This window comes from Pelecanus crispus, chromosome 7 (genome assembly GCF_030463565.1).
Source record: "Pelecanus crispus isolate bPelCri1 chromosome 7, bPelCri1.pri, whole genome shotgun sequence".
NCBI lineage: Eukaryota > Metazoa > Chordata > Aves > Pelecaniformes > Pelecanidae > Pelecanus > Pelecanus crispus.
The window spans coordinates 4,487,099-4,510,062 of record NC_134649.1 but is presented as its reverse complement, the minus strand read 5'-3'; the positions used below and the strand labels follow the sequence as shown (position 1 = coordinate 4,510,062).

The 22,964-nt window shown below is 42.0% G+C and overlaps 1 protein-coding gene across 1 annotated transcript in view; it reads right to left on the bottom strand.

Moving 5' to 3' along the window:
* The window catches only part of ADAMTS17 (ADAM metallopeptidase with thrombospondin type 1 motif 17), a 203,188-nt gene that overhangs the window by 154,395 nt on the left and 25,829 nt on the right, over window positions 1-22,964 (bottom strand). The window contains exons 4-7 of the mRNA XM_075713772.1: window positions 21,263-21,435; window positions 9,840-9,923; window positions 9,091-9,248; window positions 2,712-2,755 (exon numbers count right to left, since the gene is read on the bottom strand). Coding sequence (XP_075569887.1) covers window positions 2,712-2,755; window positions 9,091-9,248; window positions 9,840-9,923; window positions 21,263-21,435 — 459 coding nt within the window. The remainder of the gene's footprint in view (window positions 1-2,711; window positions 2,756-9,090; window positions 9,249-9,839; window positions 9,924-21,262; window positions 21,436-22,964) is intronic.

Genomic DNA, 22,964 nt, shown 5'->3' with positions numbered 1-22,964 from the left:
TTAAGCCCAAGTAAATGCCATGCTACATTGCTATTTATATAACCTGTGTATATATACAGGGCACGGAACGGTGGCTATTAAAAACCTACTTCTCTACAACTGACACCTATTTTTCCCTATTCTGACTAAGAAAGAAAACTGGAGAATCTTTCACACAGTTAAAATTTAGTACTACCAACACTAACGACCTTCTCAAACAAGTTGCATGCCATGGAATTACATTCCTTAATTTATTCTTCCTCTGCTGTGACACATATGCAAATGACACAACAAGGCCAAATTCCCTTCTGGTCTAACATCTGTAATACAAATGGTTTAAATATGGGCGAACTTTCATCAGTAAAGAAAAAAAATCACAGTTATATCACCAATACAATACCTTTGGCAGAGAAAGGGGAATGAAGCTAATACAGTGCTATATCCATCCACAGAAGGCAGAGACAATGATCTCTATATAAATCACAAGTATATGATATATTCAGGGCATCAGACACATTGTCCATAATTATCAGATACTATCGTATGAGTTTCAGACACACACAAGGACTCAGAAACATGAAATATCTGTTTTATGGATAGGAATCCATCAAAATCCAGCATTCCAATTTCATATTGCACCATTCCATTACTCCTTAGCAAGCTGATGACCAGAGGAATTAGTTTTCTTCTTCAGGCTCTGCCTCCAGCCTCTAAGCATAAGAAGTATTTCTCAAGGCAGGGACAGATGAGATATCAGAGTGTGGTATAACTTGGGCAGACTTCATTCAGATTGCAGCCCTACCAGAATAGTTCCTTGTTTTATGGTTTCAAAGAAAACTTTCAAAATATGCTGCCAGTGTATACCACACAGAGATAAGGGCCCAAATGTAGATGATCTGAAACGACTGCAGTAACTCACCATTTTGGGTACGGGCAATAATGCTTAAAAATTGATGTTACCAAAATATTTACTTCTTTCAACAGTATTTAAGAAAAGATGGTATCATATGATGGAGGATTTAATCTGTACTCAGGGATAAGGCACACCGCCTCTGGGTTGAGACCACAGAAACAGCGGGGCATAGAAAATGTGTAAGTGAAGATGCTAGTGCTTTGCTGCCACATAATCATAGAATCATAGAATCGTTTAGGTTGAAAAAGACCTTGAAGATCATCCAGTCCAACCATTAACCTAACACTACACCAAGTAATGAAACTGTCAGGGGAAAAGGAAGGAAAAGTAGGGTTAAAGAGAGCAAAGAGGCCAGACTGGTTTTGTCCCAGGAACATTCACCTTCTAAATACCTTGGAAAAACTTTGCTGGAAAGAGTAACAAATGAGTTTAATCATTATTGCTCTGATCTTCCACTTTCTCCACTGCAGCCACAGCCTGCAGGAAGTCGCAGCACAAGAAAGTACTTGGGTATTGTAAGAACAGAAAAGAAGTCATAAAAATATTTCCTTAGTCACGCTGTCTATGGTAATATAATTCCCTGAATAGAGATCTTCAACAATACTGTCTTTAAAAATGGAAAGAGCTCTGACCTTAGTCAGCATGTGTCTTCCATCAGCTTCTTTTTTTTTTTACTTCTTTGTTGTATCTTACCACAGCCATCTCCAGATGCAGGTACACGGTAGAAAAATTTTCCTCAGTGGAGGCGTGTTTTCCACTGGACACAGAATAAATGCATTGTGAGGGATTCTGACTGGAAAGAAAACTTGGACGTAGAGGCCAGTCCTTGCTCGTGTTTGAAAAGAAAATGTCTGTATTTTTCAGCTCTGTATTTCCTCCTTTCACCTGATCCGTCTCCACAACAGAGGGAAGCACCTGCATTCTGAGATGAGAATCCTGTAGGTAGTTTCAGAGCTCCTGCTGAAGGCACTTTCCCCTGTGCTCTTCATCACGCACTACTGTCAGCATAGCAACCCCGAATCTGCGAGTGTCTCTCTGAACACTGGAGTGTAAGATCAGCTGAAAGTCAGGATCCATTCCATGTCTACACAGAATAGAGGATAAGGGGCCACCTGACTTTGAGGCAAGTCTAAAAAAAATAATGCAATCATCACAGAGAGGATGTTGAGCTATGCCTCCAAATACTGCTGCTACTGTGGTGATTAAAAAAAAATACCGGGAGAACAGATACAGTGAAGATTATTGCTACCTAAGTTAAATAAAAAAAATAAATAAAGTATTTAATGTGTGGGATGTAAGGACCCTGCGTATCCAGGGTTTGGATAAGATTGAAGGCAGTTAGGAAGTAGGAGGCAGGAAAAGAAGATTTAACTTGGCTTGCCTACAATGAGGTATTCTTCTCTGGTGTCTGAGTGCCAGTTTGATCTGGGAGCGTTACACAGGTTCTCACAATTGGAAGAACATTCATTAGTTAGCAAATTCTTCGTTTAGGTGAGAGAGCACTGAAAGGAGCATTACACAGACACACCAAAAGACAGTTTCCTAACCTCCAATTACCTAATTCCTCACCCGCTCCGAAGAAGTAGAAATACTTAAGATTACTTCCTGAACTCAGAGACCTCCCATGCTTAGAAGGGGTTAATACTTAATGGCTTATTTATAGTTCATACCCTGCTCAACTGATCTACATTTGCATCACAAAGGTATACAGAATCGCAAAAGCAACATTACAGCAAACCAAAGAATGAAAGATTGCCCAGAAAGCTCCTCTTAGCATGAGGTGGCTATCAAAATACTCTCCCCTACTTCTTTGACTTACCCACAGTGTCACAAGGCTCGTCTTTGTGTACGCAGAAATCTGTCCTAGAAAGAAAAACAGAACAGAAGTGAAATGTATCCTGTGCCTCCAGACTTCAGGCTAGGAAAAAGCAGTGATGCATGACTCACATATCATGGGTGTTGAGGTTTGTGGGTTTTTTAAAAACTGCTGTGCCGTCTACACGATGACAACACAGATAGCAGCATTGATTGCTACTGCAAGATTACAAGCAATTATGTGAATCAGCTCCATATACTGCAGTCCAGTTTAATAGACTTAGGATTTAGCATGTAAAAAAGTACCGCCTCCCTTTATGATGTCAGACTTCTTCAGCACCTGGATTAAAATGGAACCTCTTATTTTCACAAGAGAAATGTAACAAAAAGGAGCAGACACCCTGTGATGCAACAGCACCATCAAAAGTGGGAGGAGGAGATATGTGGGGACACTGCCTGGAGACACAGAACTCATCATGTATACCCAGAAATTCTCAGTTCTTCATGGTTTTTTCTTCTTCCACTGGAATAGAAGAGGGCAAGAAAGAAGCAAGACTAAACAAAGACAGACAGATGTTGACAAGGAAGAAGAAACAGAATTTCAGGATTTGCCAGGTAACAGCCAGGTGAGTTGGCTTCAGGTAAACTTATTACAGTCAGATTTGCCATTTTATGATTTGAATCCAACACAGAGAGGTTCAAGAGACTTCATTTGCTCTCTGTTACTCCCCCACATCTCACCCAGTCTCCCCAGATCTCATCAAGGCAGGAAGAGATACTACATATGCCACTGGCACCCACAAATCAACCAGGGATCCATGGAGCTGTATTAAACAGAAACAGAATAAAAAGCCTTGAAGCTCACCATCTAAGTGATGACACTTCATGTGAGAAGATTTTGTAAATGAGATTCCTCATGACAGAAAAACAAGTGTGGGAGGAAAAGTATTTTATAACTAAATTAATGGTTTGAATATATTTTAATAAGCACTTAGACTTAAACTTTAGGAGCTATCTTCACCAGACCTGCTTTGCAGTGCTATCCGCTATGAAGAGGAGTTGGAGAAAAGCATCACATGTGCTAAAACATTTCAGAAGTTCCTTAACCCAAGGGAAGCTGAGGAACCATAATCTCCATCATCATGGCTTTCCTCACCCTGTGGGGAGGCTAGTGAGAGAACCGTATTAGTACATTTGGAGTGTGTCATTTGAAATTCCTGAGTCCCCGGTGGGATTTTGAGTTTAAGAGTTTGGCAGGGGAAAGATTAAAAATACTTAGTGAAAGATAATACTTAGAGAATACTTCGAGAAAGATAAATACTTAGAAGAAGAAAATACTTAAGATAAAAATAGAGAAAGATTAAAAATACTTTCTTCTGAAGAAAAAATGAAACTAGAGTTTATAGGAAAAGGGATTTAAGGCCCAGGACTGTGGCTGATGAACCCAAACCCTTCACACCAAATACCTTTGAAAGTCACAAATCAAGTTGTCAGGGGCTTGGAAGGAGGGAAACAACAGCTATTACCAGCTCTTGTTAAGTAGACATTGAAAACTAACCATGCTTCAATGCAGAAAAAACCCTAACAACCATCAAAACGTTAAAAAAAAAAAATCAGATAGGAACAAAACAAAATCGGAAGCTACGACCACACACCGGCCCCAGCTTTCATTTTTCACTGCAGCCTTACTGTGTCTCGACACCTTGGCATTCCAGCCTTTCCAAAGAAGACTAATGACAGTCTCCTGACGGAGCTGGCACAAGCGTGCCTGCTTGAGTTCCCAGAGCCAACTTGACAGAGGTTTATTTAAGGACTTATTATGTTACATAAACTGGTAAATCAAACAGATGCTTTTCTTGTGACAACAGATAGCTGAACTATTAGCAGATGGCAGGAGGCCATTGCTAGAAAAGCATCTCTCTTCAGGGGCTGGCCAGCTCTGCAAATAAAGCACAGCGATTTTGCTCCTTGCACTCTGTGTTCTACACTGAAAGGTGTCTGGCACTTTCAGGCAGCTCCCTGGAGAAATTACCACCGTGCCATAAAACGAGGGGTCTCGTAAATGATCCAGCACAACTTGCAGACTCTCCTACAGAGGTAGAACAATCCTTGTCTGTAAAGAGAGCGCTGTGATGCTGTCTGGTCAGGGAAGGACTTGAAACAGGTCAGCAAGAAGAACTGAACACAGCTGCCCAATTCACTGCATGGGGGCCTGCAAGTATGAAACCTCTTCAGCCCATCCTTTAAACTGTCAAACACAAGTCCAAGAGAGGCCATCCTTCTATTCAGAGATCTTGTACCAAAATGCTGGGCTTTAAATCATCCAGACCTATTGTAAATGTTTTACCCCAAAACCCTGTGGCCAAACAGAAAAGCACATCCAAACCTTTAGTCACAAAGGAGCTTGGTGGGTCTCAGTCTTCTTCCAAAGGCAAGCAGCCACCCCATCACAAAACCTATATACTAAAACTCCTACAGTCCTTTCCTGGCAATCAGAGGGGAGCCAAAGATTGAAAAGCCATTAAGAAAGATCTGTCTCACCTGTGGATCAGTCACACCAGTGAGGTAAGATGGCCCCATCATGGCTCTGAAAGTGATCTGCTTTTAAAAAGGTTTCAATCACAGGTCTCTCTCTGGAGCATTTTTGAGCTTGACTGCATCTATATTTTTGAAGTGAGAGCTTGACATGAATGATACAGTAATGATACTCCAAGGATATAAAGAGGTCATCTTAATATTCATTGCATGTGCAGAGGTCTCTTTATCACAGAGACACAGTTTTGTTAGCAGAATCTTTTATAGAGCTATGTTGGAATAAAACTCTTGCTCCAGGAGCTGCAGTTCAAATCCAAGATCTGACCTTATCACACTAAGTCTTGGACAATACATTGACATCACACGCTGTAGCTGTGAAGCAAATTTACTCTTCACTTCTGGCCACTGACTGAATCAAGCTGGCTATGTGTTCTCATCTTCTAGGGACCTGTGAAATTCTCAGTCATTATCACTTGTGGTACTGTGCAGAGCATTTCCATTAGCAGACTTAATTCTTCTAAAAAAATGACAAGTCAGTTGTTTTGTTCAATAAAAATAGCCAGAAAAGAAGAGCTCAGAACTCCTCCTACAGTCACTCTTCCATCTGGCTCACATGAACTGGAAAAAAATACCTAACTGTGCTAAGCTAAATTCTGCAATTCAAGTCCTTCCTGTAAGAAAGAAGGACAGTAGTTGAACTGTGCAACATGAATAAGAAGTATTCTGCTTAATGGCCACTTCCCAGCATCCTTCAGATGACATCTTTTGACCAGTTTAACCGTGCAGGGTCATAAAGCTAAAGGACAGAGGAAACTGGTACAGTCAAAAACCCATCAAAAAAACCTTTGCCCATCCATATATACATTTAGTAGCACTATGTGTCCAGTTTCATTGATGCACATGGAATTGCTTCATTTGCCCATTTAATGGGAAGGCAAAAGGCTGAAGAAACGGGAAGGGAGGAGCAGGCTGCAAATGGAGTAACTACACAAGTATGTCAGGTAAAAAACAAGTCTTTGCTTAATGACAGCTCTGAATTCTGTTCCTATCAGTGTTGTGTCATTCTTCGCTCTGCTATCACATCACCTGTAGTCTAATAAGTGACCCAAACACCTACAGCCAGGAGGTGGGGAGAACATCAGAACGTCTGAAGGTTTCCTAGGGAACGCAAAAGACAGAAGATCAAGAGGGGGAATGTGTTTCAAATGAGACAGGCTTCTAAGATCACTAAGATACAGATTCTGCAGCAGAAGTTATTCTGGTCAGATGCCCATTAAAATATGAAGTACATTATCCATAGATGCCAGAGATCTGAATTTCTGCAAGTTCAGAAACAGAATTTGAACAAGAAAAGTCTGATGATTATAGAGACCACAACACTATACTCAGACCTTCAGGGCTCTAACAGATTATTCCCACTGTCTCATTTATTTACTGAACTGGGCAATGGCAATATCTTATTTCACAGGCATAGTATGCCTCTTACCTGGAACTCAGTCGGGTGGATACTGTTAAAATCCCACAGGAGGGATATTTGCCACCTAGGTCATCTACTTTTACATACAAATAAGTATATGGGGAACATCCATTAGAAGTGAAATTTCAAAAGGCAAGAGTGCGTTGGTGTTTCAAATGAACACAGCCAGATTGGAACCAGAGGGATTTCTTCAGAGGCTGACCCCAAAGAATCTGTTTCTAGTCCTGAAGCAGCTGCAGCTGCTAAAAATTCAGCTTCTGCTTCTTCTGGCACAATTGCTTGTGCTGGACATGCTGTTGCTCCCACAGCCTCTACCACTGGTCCATCTATATGGTCTGGGGAGGGTCCAGGGACACACACACACATCTCCCCTTCCAAAGCCAAGAGTAGAAAACCTCATTTCTCTGCTGCAGGAATCAGGCTCCTGGGCCAGAAGTCTTCCAAGCAATGCGGTAACCTCTATGCAGCAGGAGCAGGATGGGTTAAGGATGACAAGACACAGCAAGAAGGAAGAAAAAGACTACAAGTACACACTGCTGGCCTATCAAACGGGAAAAATGCTGCTCTTATGCACAGCCATGTGCTCCCTGGCCTGGACTTTCTCACAAAATCTGAATCTAGTTTCTAACCCAACCGAACCTGTACTTCTCCAGCTATTCTGACTGCAAAACCCTGCAAATCTATTGAAAAATTCTTCCTACAAATTCTTTCTACGGTTCTTCCTCAGATGCCTGAGTCCAACTCATTTAGCCTGACATTATGCATTCAATTCTATAAACTGCAGGGAGACTGCACAGATGAAATGCTCTGCTCATTCCCTCTGCCCCGTGATTAGAGCACATCAGAAGAGATTCTGTATGCCTCACTTGTCATGCAGGACAACTGGATGCCCAGATGAGTTTAACAAAAATGTTAGTTATTTATTTAGGCCCTGATCCAATGAAGCACATCCTTAACTATAACCAGGATGTGCAGCCCATTGACTTCAAAGGAACTATTCACCCTGTCTAAAATGTTAAGTATCTGCGTAAGTGCTTGCTTGGACTACACTGAATACAGGAGAGAGAAGGATTTGGGGGAACTGCACACATGTTTCTGAAGGTGCATTCTTAGGAGCTCTGCTGGCCCCATGCCCTGCTCACCAGCTATTTTACTGAACAGACACCAAAATCCCATGGATAGTTTGCAATGTGACTATTAGCACAAGAGATTATTACAATCAGACTGGCAGTTTATGCAAAAACATGTATTTCTACTTACACTGTTAGCAGAGAAAAAAAAAGGTGAAAGAGGTGAGTAATATTGAACTTCAGTACAGACATTTCCTGTCTCAAATTGGGGAAGAAGGGGGTAGGAAGTAGTGTTTTTCTAACACATACAGCATCCATCTTACACTACATTTTTATGCTCACTTGAATTATTCAGAGATCATTTCTAGAACAATGCATTCTTCATTTACATCTTAAAGTATACAATCAACTTAAAAGACTGTGAATTTGACTGTGAGGAACATGGGACTTGCACTGTATTGTGAGGTTGAGCTCACATAGTGAAGTTAAAGGAAAAAAGACTACAGGTTAACAGAGACAACACCCTTTTTGCTTACTTTATCTGGGCCATATCCTGATGTGTTTGATACATCAAGAGGTACAGAGCAATGGGCTGCAAGGAATTTTGCTCAAGTATTCATACACAGATTTTTTCATGCTGAAATAAATGCAGCAGTTTTCAAACATACAAAAAAATTAAGAATGACACCCCTCCTCTATCTCAGCTGTGATACAGGAAAGGTGTTAAAGTGGTTATTTCCTAGGGCAAAGAGAGAGAAAATTAATTTACTTTATGGTATGCATCTCTTACTTTCTTCGGGAGATAACTCCCTGACCACCTCCCCACTACTGACACACTGTCTGCTCCACAGGTACCAAGTGGCTCTCCTCTCTGACTGTTGAGTTGATTCATACCTAATTACACACAGAGCACTTGTTCTCAGCTGTGTTCTCAACTCCACAGCTTCTTTCTTCTGGGAAGAAGAGCTTATGCTCTAAAACCTCACCTATTTTTTCCACTTATACCAGCCGGTGTGAGAAAAAAAGTATCACCTGTGCTACAGCCATGTCTTGCCTGTATCCTGACTATTACAATGCTCTGGTTCAGGAAGAGAGATGCTTTTGCACAACTTTGTTAAGTACACCCAGAAACAAGACAAATCATTTTCATCTGAGACGTCTGAGCCGTAGGAACAGCACGTAGGTCGCAAATGTATCATCATCAACAGTTTTTCTTGGATTACTGCTAGACCAGACAACCCCGTCATTGACTATGGACCATTATTGGTTGAAGTAAATTGATAAACCAGACCTCGCTATACCTGGTTACAAAAACAGCAGCATCCACAGGAGGAGTGTCATCCCTCGCGCCAGGAACCTGGTTGTTACCAAGGTATTTTGCCCCACCATATTCTTCATTTTGCCATTGACAAAAGCTCTCCAGAGACCTCTCTCCATGATGCCCGATAGACAACTTTGCCTTTTGGAAAAAAAAAAGGGATACAAAAGAAGACATATCAGTCACGGTCTTTACATAAAGCATTAGACCTCTGATGAAATATCAGAGACTCAAAGATACAGATGTGATAGAATGAAAAGTGCGAAACCAGCTTCAACTGAGCAGGTCAACTAGGGACTTTGGAACCCACAATGACTTCTGTCATTTGATCTACAGAACAAACTCCATCAGCTGGCAGCAGTCATAAGCTTCTAATACAGCACTGCGTTCAAAAGTCTCGTAAGTCTGGAAGGTATACGTTCGACACCAGAGCCATATAATTTTTAATCTTTGTAACAGTTAACTCCTGAGACTGGTTCGCAACTATAAGTGGACAAAGATTTACCAGGAAGGATAAATAAAAGGACTGTAGCTCCTTTCATTCCCACAGCCCCCTAAACTTCCCACCTTTAATACTGCCTGGTGTAGTGTGGCAGGCACTACTCACAGTTTGTGGCCACGTGGCCAGACATGCCCCACTTTCCCCCCCACCCCAGCATAAGGATCCTGCTCTGCCTGTGAGACTACCACAGTACAATTATAGCAGCAGGGTAAAAATAAGTTAGAACTCACAGGACGGTTGCGGAGCAGGACTAGTTTGGTGACTCGAATGCTGACTTTAATTCCAAGACTTTGATGTTGAAACATGTTGTACACCTGTTAAAACGCAAAGAAAACATCCACAGTATATCAGTAACAATACCAAGACCTAGCAATAGTTGAAGGAACTAACTGTGATTAAAGTTAGATGTTTGTCCTTCAAAACACTGACCCAAAACAAACCCAAATGGGTTGTGCTACTACACTCAATAACATAAAGAATTTTTAACAGCTACTGTGTTATGACTCTTACAGTTCCACATACTACAGTGTAGCTAAAACGCTTGCAAAACCACAGCAGGTTGCTCCTACCATACTGCATTTGGCTTCACCACCTGACCAATTTGTCAGACTGATCTGAGCAAGATTCAGCATTCAAGGACAAAAAAACCATTAAAAACCAAAACAAAACAAAAAATACACAAGCTAGTTGCATAAAGAAAAGTACTTTTAACTGGAATAAACAAGAGAAAAAGGGTTGCTGAGCAACAAAGGAGAGAAATATTCCCAAAGGAACTCTAAACACAAACCAAAGTCTCAGGAACATGGACCTACGTTATGAAGCATCCAACTAATATGGATCTTCAGCATTTAAATATCAGAGATATCTGAATGCAAGATGAAATAATGGTGTGTTTTAGACTTCAGGAAATAGAATGGAAAAGCAATTTCCCTCTGTTATTTTCATATCTTATATAAGAAAATAGTAATAAGGCAGCACATAATGACACAAGCCTCAGGAAATACAAAAATAGCACCGGAAACTACCTTACTACTTTCTCCAGATTTTGAATTCCAGCTCAGATACTTCACCTCATTTTTATAGGTTAGAACATAAGATATTAATTGATGCCAGAATTTTATTCCACCCGTTTCTCCATGTACGAATGCTTTAACTAGACTATATCAAAAAAGGTGAGGGAGGGGTTTATTTTAAAAAGGTTTAAAATACCCCATAATAACCTTTGGATGAATATTGTATTCTCAGTCAAAAAAATAAAATCAAGACCACTGAAGACAGACTCTTGACTAATGGGAGGCAGGATTTGGCCTCAGGTAAGCTATATTCCTTACTCACATCTCATTTGGCTAGAAATATCACACAGGCTCAGCTAACTTCCTACAACAAACCCAAGACATGAACACATTTTGGATATTATGTTTTCAACGCTTGGTATTTTTCCTATTTGTGCAAATACTCAGGAATGTGCTCAGTGTAAGAGTGTTCTTAAGCTCTTTAGTGTTTGGGGTTGGATTTAAGCACGCACGTAAATGTTTCCTATAATTTAGGCACAGATTGCAAGACAGACGCTACTTTTGTATTTGACCCGCTGACCTTCAGTATGAGCACAATAACCCATTTATCTTCCCTGCGGCTGGTATACAAATGCATACAAGTGCTGGTACTATTTCCTTAGCTCAGGGGTATGTTGGTAGAGTAGCTCAGGCCTCTCACTACAGACCTGGGGGGTTAAACTTGACACTTGCAGAGAAGGACTCTGACGGTTGACCTACATGTGAATGGAGACCTGGACATTCAGCTGAGAGGGTCAATGGGGCATCATGCTGATCAAGTCAATCTCTCATGCACCACTACAGAGACTAACAAACATTTGCATGTGATGGATGCCTTCGATTTGCCTAGCTCACTGCTAGCTCTGACCATCCCATAAGGTTTCTACTCATAAACTGAGAGTACAGCAAACAGGTTCTTACCATTAAGGCTAATGGATGATGGTGCTTGCCTTTCCATCAGAGCAGATAAGCTGCCTGCCTCCAGACCCAGCACAGAGAGATCCAAACACCACTGACTTCAAAAGTTTTCACGAGCAAACCTTGCACATCACGAACCAGCTGCCGGAGAGTTTAGCATGTCATTTTGAAGGCTGTCAGCCCCTCTTCCTTTTCTCTTGTGCTCTCTGTCCTAAGGATAACTTTGACTGCATTTGTATTTGCATCCATCGGTGATCTCAGAAGAGCCCAACCTAGCTAGCAGCAGCAACAATTGGATACTAAACCAAAAAGACACCAGGCATAGCAAAAGAGGCTTTACTTTGCTTGTTTATTCAAGCTTTGTTTGCTTATTCTCTTAAACGGAGCCCAAAGAAGCCCCAGATTGATGGTAGTTTGTGTTGCCTAATAGGAACGATAACCTTTCCCTCTGCTAAATAAGCCTGACCGGTACAAGTGGCTGTTCTACTTCAGAACAACTCAAGCATTCAAACACAGCCCACCTAGAGAAGAGACAGACCCTTTCTCATCAGAGATCTGCTCCGGCTAGCTCTGCTGCCATCCCCCACTCTGAATGCCTCAGAGGCTGAACCAGACTCTTCAATCCATGAGGTCTGACTGGATTGAAAGGGAGATGCTTGCTTCAATGCAGTCAGACTGGTTCCTTTGCACTGCAATCAGCACTTTAATGTGTGTACAGGTAAACATACTCTAACTTGCCTGACGCTACAGTGCTGGCCTACCAGGCTCTGATAACGACAGGATGCCGATTACCGCTGCAGCACAAATCCAGGCGTATTAGCAAGAAGTGTTTCTCCTGATGTTTTAGGATAGACAGCATGCAGAGTTTTGAAGATGTGGTGCAAACAAAAGTGGCAGTGCATATTCTGGCCGTGCTTACGAGTTGTTTAACTACAAGGAGGAATCTCTAGATAGCTTATTACTGGCAAAAGGCAAGAAAGTACCATAGCTAGCAATACCCGTATATTGGTGTAAATAATTTCTTAATGAAGTTTTAAGAATTTTTCTCAGAGATGGATAGACAGTTGCCAGTTTTGCTTCATACAACTCTGCACTGTTTCTCAGGATTTAAAGTGTGATCGTAATAAGCTCAGCTGAAGAAGACATTAGCACTGTGTTTTAAGATGGTCCAGTATCAGACCTGCAGGACACTATCAAAATACCACATTTACAATTTCCAATCTTCTTTCATGAGCCTAGTTGAAAAGTGGGGGGACATTTCCAGCTTCATTTGCCTTCGCTGATTCTTCTATTTCTTTTCCAGTTAGCAAAAAGCCCCCTGTAAAGTTTTATACAGAAATGTCTACATAGATTTAGCTGGGAACTGTTCACACTCCACCCACAAATAAACTTGTCTTTCAAAATGAGCTAAGATCTGCAGCCAACTTAGCAAGAAAACAGACCTAAAAGTATGCCTGCAAATTGGTCTGCAGAAGCAAACATCACCACCCAAACAGCTCTTATTCATTAACCAAGCAAATACAGGATGTATACTCTCCATCACTATACTGAGAGGACCTTCTCAATTAAAACGGAGCCAAGATAGCTCTGCATGAGTGATTTGCCCTTGCATTTACCCCAGACATAGGACTGTGAAATGGAGACACGGAGTTCGAGATTGAGAGGCAACCAGCCACAGGGCACTTGAGCTTCTCTGACTAGATGCCTGCCAGACCCCACACAGCTGCTCTCTCACAACCCCTCCTCAACAGGACAGGGGGACAAAATAAGACGAGTCACGATAAAGAGAGGGAGATCACTTACCAATTACTGTCATAGGCAAAACACACTTGACTTGGGGAAAATTCAATTTATTGCCAACTAGAATAATTTGTATAGACAGAAACAAAGATAAATTAAAACACCACCTTCCCTTCACCTCATCCCACCACTTTTTCCTAGGCTCAACTTCATTCCTCTGTTCCTGACTCTTCCTCCTTCCCCCTTACCCCAAACCGCACAGGGTGATGGGGAATGGGGGTTCTGGTCAGTCCATAACAGCTCTTCTCTGCTGCTCCTTCCTCCTCACGCTTTTCCCCTGCTGCAGCATGGGTCCTCTCCATGGGCCGCAGTTCCCATCAGGAGGACCTGCTCCAGTGCTGGTTCCTCTCCACAGGCTGCATATTCTTCAGGGAATACCACCTGCCCCACCACGGTCTCTCCACAGGCTGCAGGGCAACCTCTGCTCCAGCACGTGGAGCACCTCCTGCCCTGACCTGGGTGCTCACACAGATTTTTCCTCACACTTTTTTCCTCATTGCCTATGCAACATTTTGCCCTTTCTTGAATATGTTTTCACAGAGGCGCCAACAGCTTTGCTGATGGGTTCCGCTATGTCCCGCGGTGGGGTCATTGCAGAGCCGGCTGGAAATGGCTGTGTCCAGCACTGCACAGCTCCGGGTCTCTCTGAGGAGGGGCCCCTGCAGCTCCCCGCTGCCAGCACCTTGCCAGCTGTGCCCAATACACTATACTTTTAAATGCAAACCCAAACTGTCTCAAATCATGGTCTTTAAGTCTAGAAGGAACCCTAGTGAGAAGACAACCAGACCTTAAATGACTTGATGAAAAAATATGAGACTGAGTTCGGCACAGGTTATTCACAGCCATTTTGGCAGCACGCAGACAGTGTTAAACCAGACCATGCAAGGTAGGTTGTGCCCAAAGGAAGCATTATCACGGAATCCAGGTGTCTTTAAAATAAAATAATTCAAATCCATAGGTCTTTCCTGCTAGGAATCGGATTCCATCATGGCAGTGACCACCTTCTGCCTATCTCACCCAGCCTGCAAGGAAACCATCACCCACAGACTTGGCGTGTCAAAGCTGTTCAGACACCACGTCCAACTGGCTATCATCGGCACATGAGCTAACAGCTCCAAGTGAGGTAGCCGAGATAATTGGTAGCAGGGGAGGAGGAATGGGATTTCCTAGTGCAGATGTTCTCAAGATTTCCTGCTGCATGGACAACACGCATTAACAGACTGACTCACAGACACCTCCCTTCCCACTCGCAATACCATAGGCCACCCTCCCTTAAGCCTGCAATTCCATCACACCCTTGAAGCTGCTGTGACCACTTCCAACAGGGGAAAAGTAAAAATACTTGGGGTATTTTAGAATCTTTTAATAAATTGAGGCAGCTGGGAACACAAGCGTCAGCTGCATGAAACTTGCTAACACACTGCCATGGAACAAAATGCAAAGGTTACTGTTTTAGGGCATCACCACACTGTCAGAAAGCAGCTTGGCTGGAAGAGCAATGGAGGTTCTTGATCTGAAGGGAAGGGATGTGAAAAGTTGTCAATGCGGCTGAAACAGAATGTAGTCATGATCACTGGTTGCCCTGTTGCAGATGAACTTCTATGCTGTACTGACTTCTATTCTCTGAGGAGTCATCAAAAGTAGGGAGAGCGTGCTTTGGAAACAGAAAGAGGTATGGTGAAGAGTCATACAAAACAGACAGAAAAATGGAAGGGGAAGCGCAGAAGAATAAGAAAAAGAATAAAGCCCATCTCTGACATCTCCCTCCTTCATCTGGCTTTTCCCTGACAGAGCTTTACTGCACAGAATGCCCTAGAGAAAACAGAAAATCTTGAAGCCTGAACCATCCTTCTCCTCCTCCTCTGTTTGCATTCCTCCTGCCTGTCTTTCTCCTTATAGCTCTGACATGGAAGGGTCAGAATAAATACAGCTTTGGCCTGAGCTGTCCAGGCCTGCCTCAGCATGCATAAAGCACAACCTAGACATGAGGAATTGGGCTAAGAGAGGAACTCAACTACATCAGTTTAATTTTTTTTAATTCTCAAGAGCTTCCTCTGCAGGTGGACGGTGGGAGGGAGATGTGTGTTTCAGATGTTTTGGAGTTCAGAACAGCAACCCTGAGGGTAAATTGACTTTTTTGTTTTTTCTTCTCTAAGCGTTGCACTCAAGCAAGAGCCTCCCCATTGCCTTGGCTGCTGGACGACGTTTGGACAGCAGAAGCATTAGTCAGGTTACTGAGGTTGTCTTTCACTTGTTTTGAAAAGTGCTATAGGATTTCTAACACCCACCTAAAGCCAAGCTTTCAAATTACCCCATTAAACATTATGAAAAAGAACATATTCATGGCTCTTTATAAGACACAGTTGACATTTCTTTCTCCTGGGGCTGCTGGAATGAAAAGAGAAATCCGTAGACAGCGATCAAATACTTATATCCACTTCCCTTACGTCCCTGTTCCCATCATGAAAATTCCAGATCATGGTAAGGGAGACGATTATCAGTGGCAGCTCTGGAGCCTCTATGTGCCAGCCCCCAAGAGCACAGAGATATAAATCCATCAATGCATGCATGATAAAAATGATTTTATCTGCTGCTTCAACATAGAAAAAACTCTCACAGGGGAAATCCAAAATGAAAAATGATCTGCAGAGTGTAAAATAAGGCTTCAGAGAGTAAACCAGTATTATTCCTAAAGAACAACATAAAAATTTTCCCTCTTAATGACATCCAAAAGATCACTAACTTCAAGTTACTGCTTGCTGCTGCAAAGAGCTTCCACACTAATCGCATGGCTTAGCAACAGCTGCAGGAGAACTAACACATACTATAGTAACTTACCCCTGCGCGCTGTATTCACTCAGAAAAAGGCAAGCTCAAAACCAAGCCACAGTTGTAATTTATTCCAAAACCCCCAAAAATGCACTTAAGGGACAGAAAAAAAAAACAACTCTTTTTTTAGGTTTTCAAACCCATAGAAAGCAGCTTTTAAATTACTCTGTTGTGGTCTTGGAAAGTGAGACATCTCTGTCCCTAAATGCTCAGAGGGTCAGTCTGAGTGGGACTTGGTTTGCAAAGCAAGCTCTTCACAATTGCAAGGAGCCAACATTCACAACTTGCTGTTCAGGTACTAGCTGAAACCAGTCACTCCTCATCATTAAAAACACTATGGCCATGGACAGAACTTTCCAAAGGGTCTCCTACCACATTTATCATATGCTTCAGAATCATTTGAATCAGAGTTTTCTCCAGGAAGCTGAAAGCGTAAGTCATGAAGACCAGCCACAGTAGAGGCCAGTGCAGTTTACCTGTCTATGAGGACAGAGAATCTCCTTTCTGTCTTACTGGCCATTTCTCCCAGATGAGAAGAAAACACAAGAGGAAACAAAAGCATAAAACTCCTGCAAGAAAGCAGTGCACGCCTCATGCTTCCAAACCTACTCCTGAACCAAGCCCAAAATGGCAGCTACTGTAAGCTGATACACAGAAATGAAGGGGAGAGGGGCAAAGAGAAAGCCAATGCCCTGGTCGTCTATTTGCTGGCTGAGAAACCTGAAATTTGGTTTAGATGAAGCCAGGAAGTGTCGCAAGAGCAATGCAGGACTTCATAAGAAACAGAACATCCATCCAAACAGCCTCCACATGGATGAAATGCCATGAGAAATTACAGTTGCCAGATGCAGACTAACAGAATGGGTGAGCAAAATAAGCATGTTTTACCACAAAGGCACTTTGTTTTGGAATTTAGCAGAAGTTCTAAATACTGGCGGCTACTGAAGAAGGGCATGAATGGGAGATGCACTCAAGCCAAACGATGCAAAAGGGAGACCAGAACTGAAATGCAAATACTGCAACACCATGCAAAAGCTCAATAACAAGGGAGTTTAGCTTAGAAAAATAAATCAGCACCTATATTTAAGTAGCCAGCTTTGCATTTCTCTAATTCTGCTTATATCTCTCCCGGTCCACGCCCTTACATCCAGCATGCCCACAAACTCACTGCCTCACTAAGGCTGCAGATGTGCACGGTGGCATCTGACAACTTCTTTATCAGCTTTTTTTCTTTTAACATTATCACAAAGCCATCAGGAATCACCCATTAGGAAAATCATGCTGAATCAAATACATTGCCAGGAAACAAGAAAATATTTCATTTTAAAGGTGGTGACTTAAAAAAAGTCAACTCAAAGCCCTGGAGCCATGCTTGTTCCTACTTATACATTACAGAGTACCTTAGAGGGAAATTCTTCCATGATCTTGGAAAAAATCTGTCTTACAACTTCAAATATTAGTTTAGTAAATGGAAGAGCTTGCACCTCTACAATGACGTTCAGAAAAAAATGACTACCTTTAATGTGAATCTATTCTCTGTTCAGGGGGATGGTCAGAGCTACAGAATATCATTAAAAACACAGCATTTGCTATATGAAGTACTACCTGTTATTTCTGGGTTGCAAAAGGGGTTTGCTGTGTTTCTTAGCTGTTATTCTAGAGGAGGGTGGTGGGGTTTTTTTCCCTAAGATTCTCATCTACCTGGGGAGCAATAAAACAGTATTTTGTAATGCTGACTTTTTTCCCCTTCAGAAATTCTTGTAACATAAATAGATATTAAATACTTTAAGGCAGATCACTTTATTTAAAATGTCTATAAATATAAAATGCATTAATAAGACCTCTTAATGCTTGTTTTGTGGTTTGACAGTAAACGTAATGGCTTACAGAGAGGAGTTAAGTTAATATACCCCTGACCAGTAATGTTCTATTTGCTTAAATGCAAGCATCCAAGCCAAAATTAACATTCTGGTTTCTTTTAGAGGCAGCCCGCCATCCTGCAGTGTAGCTGAATAAGCACTGCCTAATATCATGGGGCAAATCCTGTGCCCCAACTAACAGTCACAGAAGGCTGACAGAAGTCGTATGGAGGCAGGGAAGAAACAAGATCCCAAGCAGCCCGGAGGCCTTCATTTGCGTGGTTACACAGCGCGCAACTGACCCTGCACCAGAGAAGGACGTAGCAGATGTTGCCCTAAGGAGTTAGGGTTGTGCTATTCCTCATACCACAGTTTTACAGATGAGAAACTACCACACAAAGATTCACCGTGGCTGGCTCAGGCACTGCCCAACGAGTGTGGCTGAGTGAAGACTTCAGCTAAGGCCTACCTAAACAACATGACTATCCTCCCTCTCTTCCTGAAATACATTTTCTGAATTATTCTTCAGCCTCTTTTGCTGGGATGAAGATCAGCTTTCATTATGGCAAATGGAATGTTAAAGTCCCCTTTGACTTCACCTTGTTTTATAGCCTCAGAATAAAGGGTTTATGCAATGATGACATCTATGTGTTTGCCTATTATTATTCCTCAGTATCTTCTGATCTCGCCAGCCACTCACAACCAATTTCCTCAGGGAGGTAGAGGCCTGAAAGATACTACGTTCCTACAAGTGTGGGAATGTAGGTGGCCAGACAAAGGAGAGACACTCTATCAGTGCTCCTCTGAAGGATGAAAAGCTGAAACACAAATTCAAATCCTATCAGAGATCAGAAAAACCACATGGGTGAGCCCCTAGGAGCAATGACTTAACAGTGGGAAGCATTTCAGCTGGACTTTGCACCTTAAATGTCAGATAAATGTGTTCCTCAGCCAAGACTCCTCTTCCATGTGCATTCTCTAGTGTCTAATAAAGGGGTGAGCTCACACTACAGCATCAGGACCTAGCTTAAAAGTCCATCAGCCAAATCCGTTGGAAACTAAGCTTTAATATTTGTTTAGTAAATGGGTTTAGAGAACCCAACCCATCTATCAGCACCTCTCCATACATATATATTCACACCTGGCAAGCTGATGTTGCTGAGGTGTTCTGCAATACTCCTCAGCCTGCACAGACAACAGTATTCATGGCCATCTTTTGTTTAGGACTTGGTCTATCAGCATGCTCAACCCTAACAATCTTCACAGGCTGATAAAGCTACACAACATAGAGATGCGCTAGTGCCTACACTGAAAAAATTGACCTTCTGGCACTTGGATCATCAAGACAGATGATTAGATACATGTTTTAAAAGCTCTCACAGCCATAATGCCCTGTCGCAGCCCCAGCAGAACTGTGGGGCACAATAGCGGATTTTTATTATCTCACTGATGAATTGGTGCAGAACAGATTTTAGGAGGACCCCTGGGCTACCACTGCAAACAAAAAGCATCCATCAGCCTTCTCGAGGTCCCAAGCACCTGACATAAGGAAGAAACTCACCCTTGACGCACATGTTACATCTGAATATCCATTTCTGTTAGTTCAAAAAGTGACTCGAGAAGCAGATTTGTTCAGAGCTGAATATGACTTATGTTCTGCCTGCTCACTGCAAAGCTAGTATGTGAATTTAAAGGTGGAGGACCGTGGCTTTGAGAAGAATAAAGCTATTTTGCCCCCAGCAAACACACCCTTAAATGCAAGAAAGCCAGTAAGTAGACCCTGAAGTGATGGTGGCATGAATGGATTTGTTGCAAGAAGTCATTTCTTACAAACCCATCCAAATAAAGTGACTATTGTCACAGCATGCTAGAAAGGCAAAATAAAAGGTAGAGGAAGGGACACAGAAAAGCAGCTTGTGAATGGAAAAGACTAGTTAAACTCCCTGCTTAACCAGCAAAGCATTTCACTACAGGAGGGCTGCCTCACACCAGTGCTTGATAAAGGAATACAAGACCTCTTAAAAAGCTGTTGTCCCATAGCCGGATTATGCACTGAGCATCCATCACTCAGCTCTTCACCGGAAAGCATGACCAGTCAATTCCTATTAAGAACTGTTATTTTTTTGCAAGCCAATTTGCTGCTCATGAACAACAACAGAGCAGTAGTCAGGAGAATGAACAGTTCCTGGATGTTACAATAGCACGGGCAGAGGAATACAAGCTTCCTCCAAGACTTCCTTGCGCAAATGCCTCTGGAAGGACCCCTGCCGTCTCTGAGCAGCGTTTTCAGTGTCCACATCCAATTTAGCCATTATCTCTTTATTGGCACTGCCCACAAGTGAGTGAGCGAGCACTCATGGGGAGAGGCTTTGTGTTCCCTTATCAGCTGAGACGGAAGGCTTAACTACTAGGAGAGCTAACAAATTAACACCCACACTTCATATGAGCTTGCATTTCAAAAGGCTCTCCTCCCTCCTGGCAGATTCTCTGCAGAATTTCTAGAATGCTTCTAAAGCCCAACTCCATCAACTATTCAGAGATATGATCAGCACCACTTCATGCAGCACAAGAGGTCCTGGGGTAAAGAGAATGGGATCAGCTGGCAGTTTGGTGGTAAGTTTGCCATTTTTTCCTACAGCAAGGGAGACAGCTGCTTTCATTATCTAAAAATCAGAGATAAAAAGTGTTTCTAACTGACTTAAAGCCAGGTTTTCTGCTGGAAATCAATATGACTGCTGTCTTCAATAACACTTTGACTGCCCGCTATGACAATGACCCACAGAGAAATACCTCTTATGAAACAGATGTGCCACGGAAATCTTTAGGAAGCCAAGAAACATCATGTCAGACAAGACCATCTATCCACTCCGATATACCCTCTTCCAAGGTAAACCATAGCAGTACAAAAAACATGGTAGAAAACACCACTCCTGAACAATTATGGAAAATTTCCTAACTGAAAACTTGCAATTTCAGTTTCAAAAAGGTTTTTTATTGTGATTTACTTAGGCAAATACAGAGAATCACACAGATGGGGGAGAAGAGGCACATAACACAAGAAAACCAAAACCTTTCCTCATACCTCAAGGTCAAAACAGTTACTCATTTCAGCTGTCAAGGACGCCAGCTTTAACCTACCCTGGATATGATCTGTTTACTCTTGCTTATTCTTTTGAGAGTAAAGTGCCTACTTACCATATTCATAACTGTGAGGATGAATCTTTGGGCAGCCTCTGCACCATGGTATTGGACCATATCAGCATCTGCCACCACCAGAGTTTCTACTGTGTACTCATTGGTAAGTCGAATGGCGTTTCTTCTCTCCCTCCAGTCACTGGTTGATTTCATTTTCTTTTGTCTCTTCTTTTCTAAAAGTCAAAATACTTATTAAGGCTGGCAGATCATAATAAAACATTTACACTCTTTTCAACAAAAATTCTTGTGCACATTCAGATTGCAATGACCTTTAATTAAAATGTTCTTTGCTGATTAAAAGAAGCAACCAAGAGGTTCCATTGCAAGTACACCCGTACCTCTGTGTGCAGACTCATGAGACCACCAGATTACACGCAAATAGGAAAGAGGATGGGAAAACAGAAGTCCCAAAAAGCAAAAGGTTAACTGTAATTCAAACCAAGAAGTCATGCTCTTGCAAAAATTTCAGAAATTGGAAATCTTGCTTGTGAAAGGAGTAACATTCCACTATAATGGAACAAGGGCTAATTAAGGAAAAATCTGTTGAAGAAAACTTCAGGATAGGAGACCGTGCTTCACAATGCAATGTACACTCTAGACTCTGCAGGTTCTCCTTATCCAGCGAAGTTGTAAGACAGTCCTGGAGTCAATATTTCCATCGGTTGCATTTTTACTTGCTATCAGCACTACTAGAGCAATGTAACAGAACACAAGATAGGTTCTCAAAAATTTTAAATTGAGTCTGATTGTTTTGGAACACGCATTATTGTCCAACTGCAGAAGTCTCTGGATGAAACCCAGAAGTGCAGAAGGTCAGGCTAGATAAGACCTTCTCAAGCGTTCTTTGCTCATTTATTGCTATTGGCATGAGCGCCAGCACCAGCAGCTGCAGTCACCGGCCACCTACGTGCAGAGCTCACATGCCTCTTTATTGCGGTATGTGTACCAAAAGCAGGGGACTCCCTAAATCAGCTGATCCTTAATGAACTTAAGTTACAAGAACCTGTGAAAAGGACCCATTCTAAGGACTAGAAAGTGAAGCAGTGGTCAGCTACCGTTAACACAAAAATTAAAACACAGAAGTCAAACCTCCCTTCCTCCAAACTAAGGGACTAATGTATTAGTAATTTGTTCTCTTCTAAACAGAAAGGTGAAATGTGTTTCACAGCTCAAAGGCAGATGTGCAAAGCAGCTGAGGCATGAACAAAGGAGAAATTAAGTTCAGATCTGAAATTAAATCTACTCACTTCATTGGAGTCACAAAAAATGTATTCATGTTTTCAATTGTAAAATGAAAGAAAAACAAATGAAGTAATTAAAACAAATTTATTTTGCAATAAGAAACAAACTGCCAAGATTCACTGAAATTACATCTCCTTACTGCTCAGCCTGCAATATACATACTATGGATAAGATACCGACACTGGTATTAATGCTGATTATCCAATGAAAAAGGGAGCAGAGCACACAGCAGGTCCTGAAAAAGCATAAACACAACATTCGATGCAAAAGTGACACAGGAAAGACCATAATGGATGATCAGACAGCTACCTCTTATGCCACACTACACTTGCTGCTCATTTCCCAGAGCAGAGAATCACTTTTTAATTTTCTGTAGATTTAACTTGAGACCCTCTCTTAGCAAAGCACCATTCTGCAGCAGGCAGATCTGTTAGTGTTCACTGATCCTGTTTTTCCACAG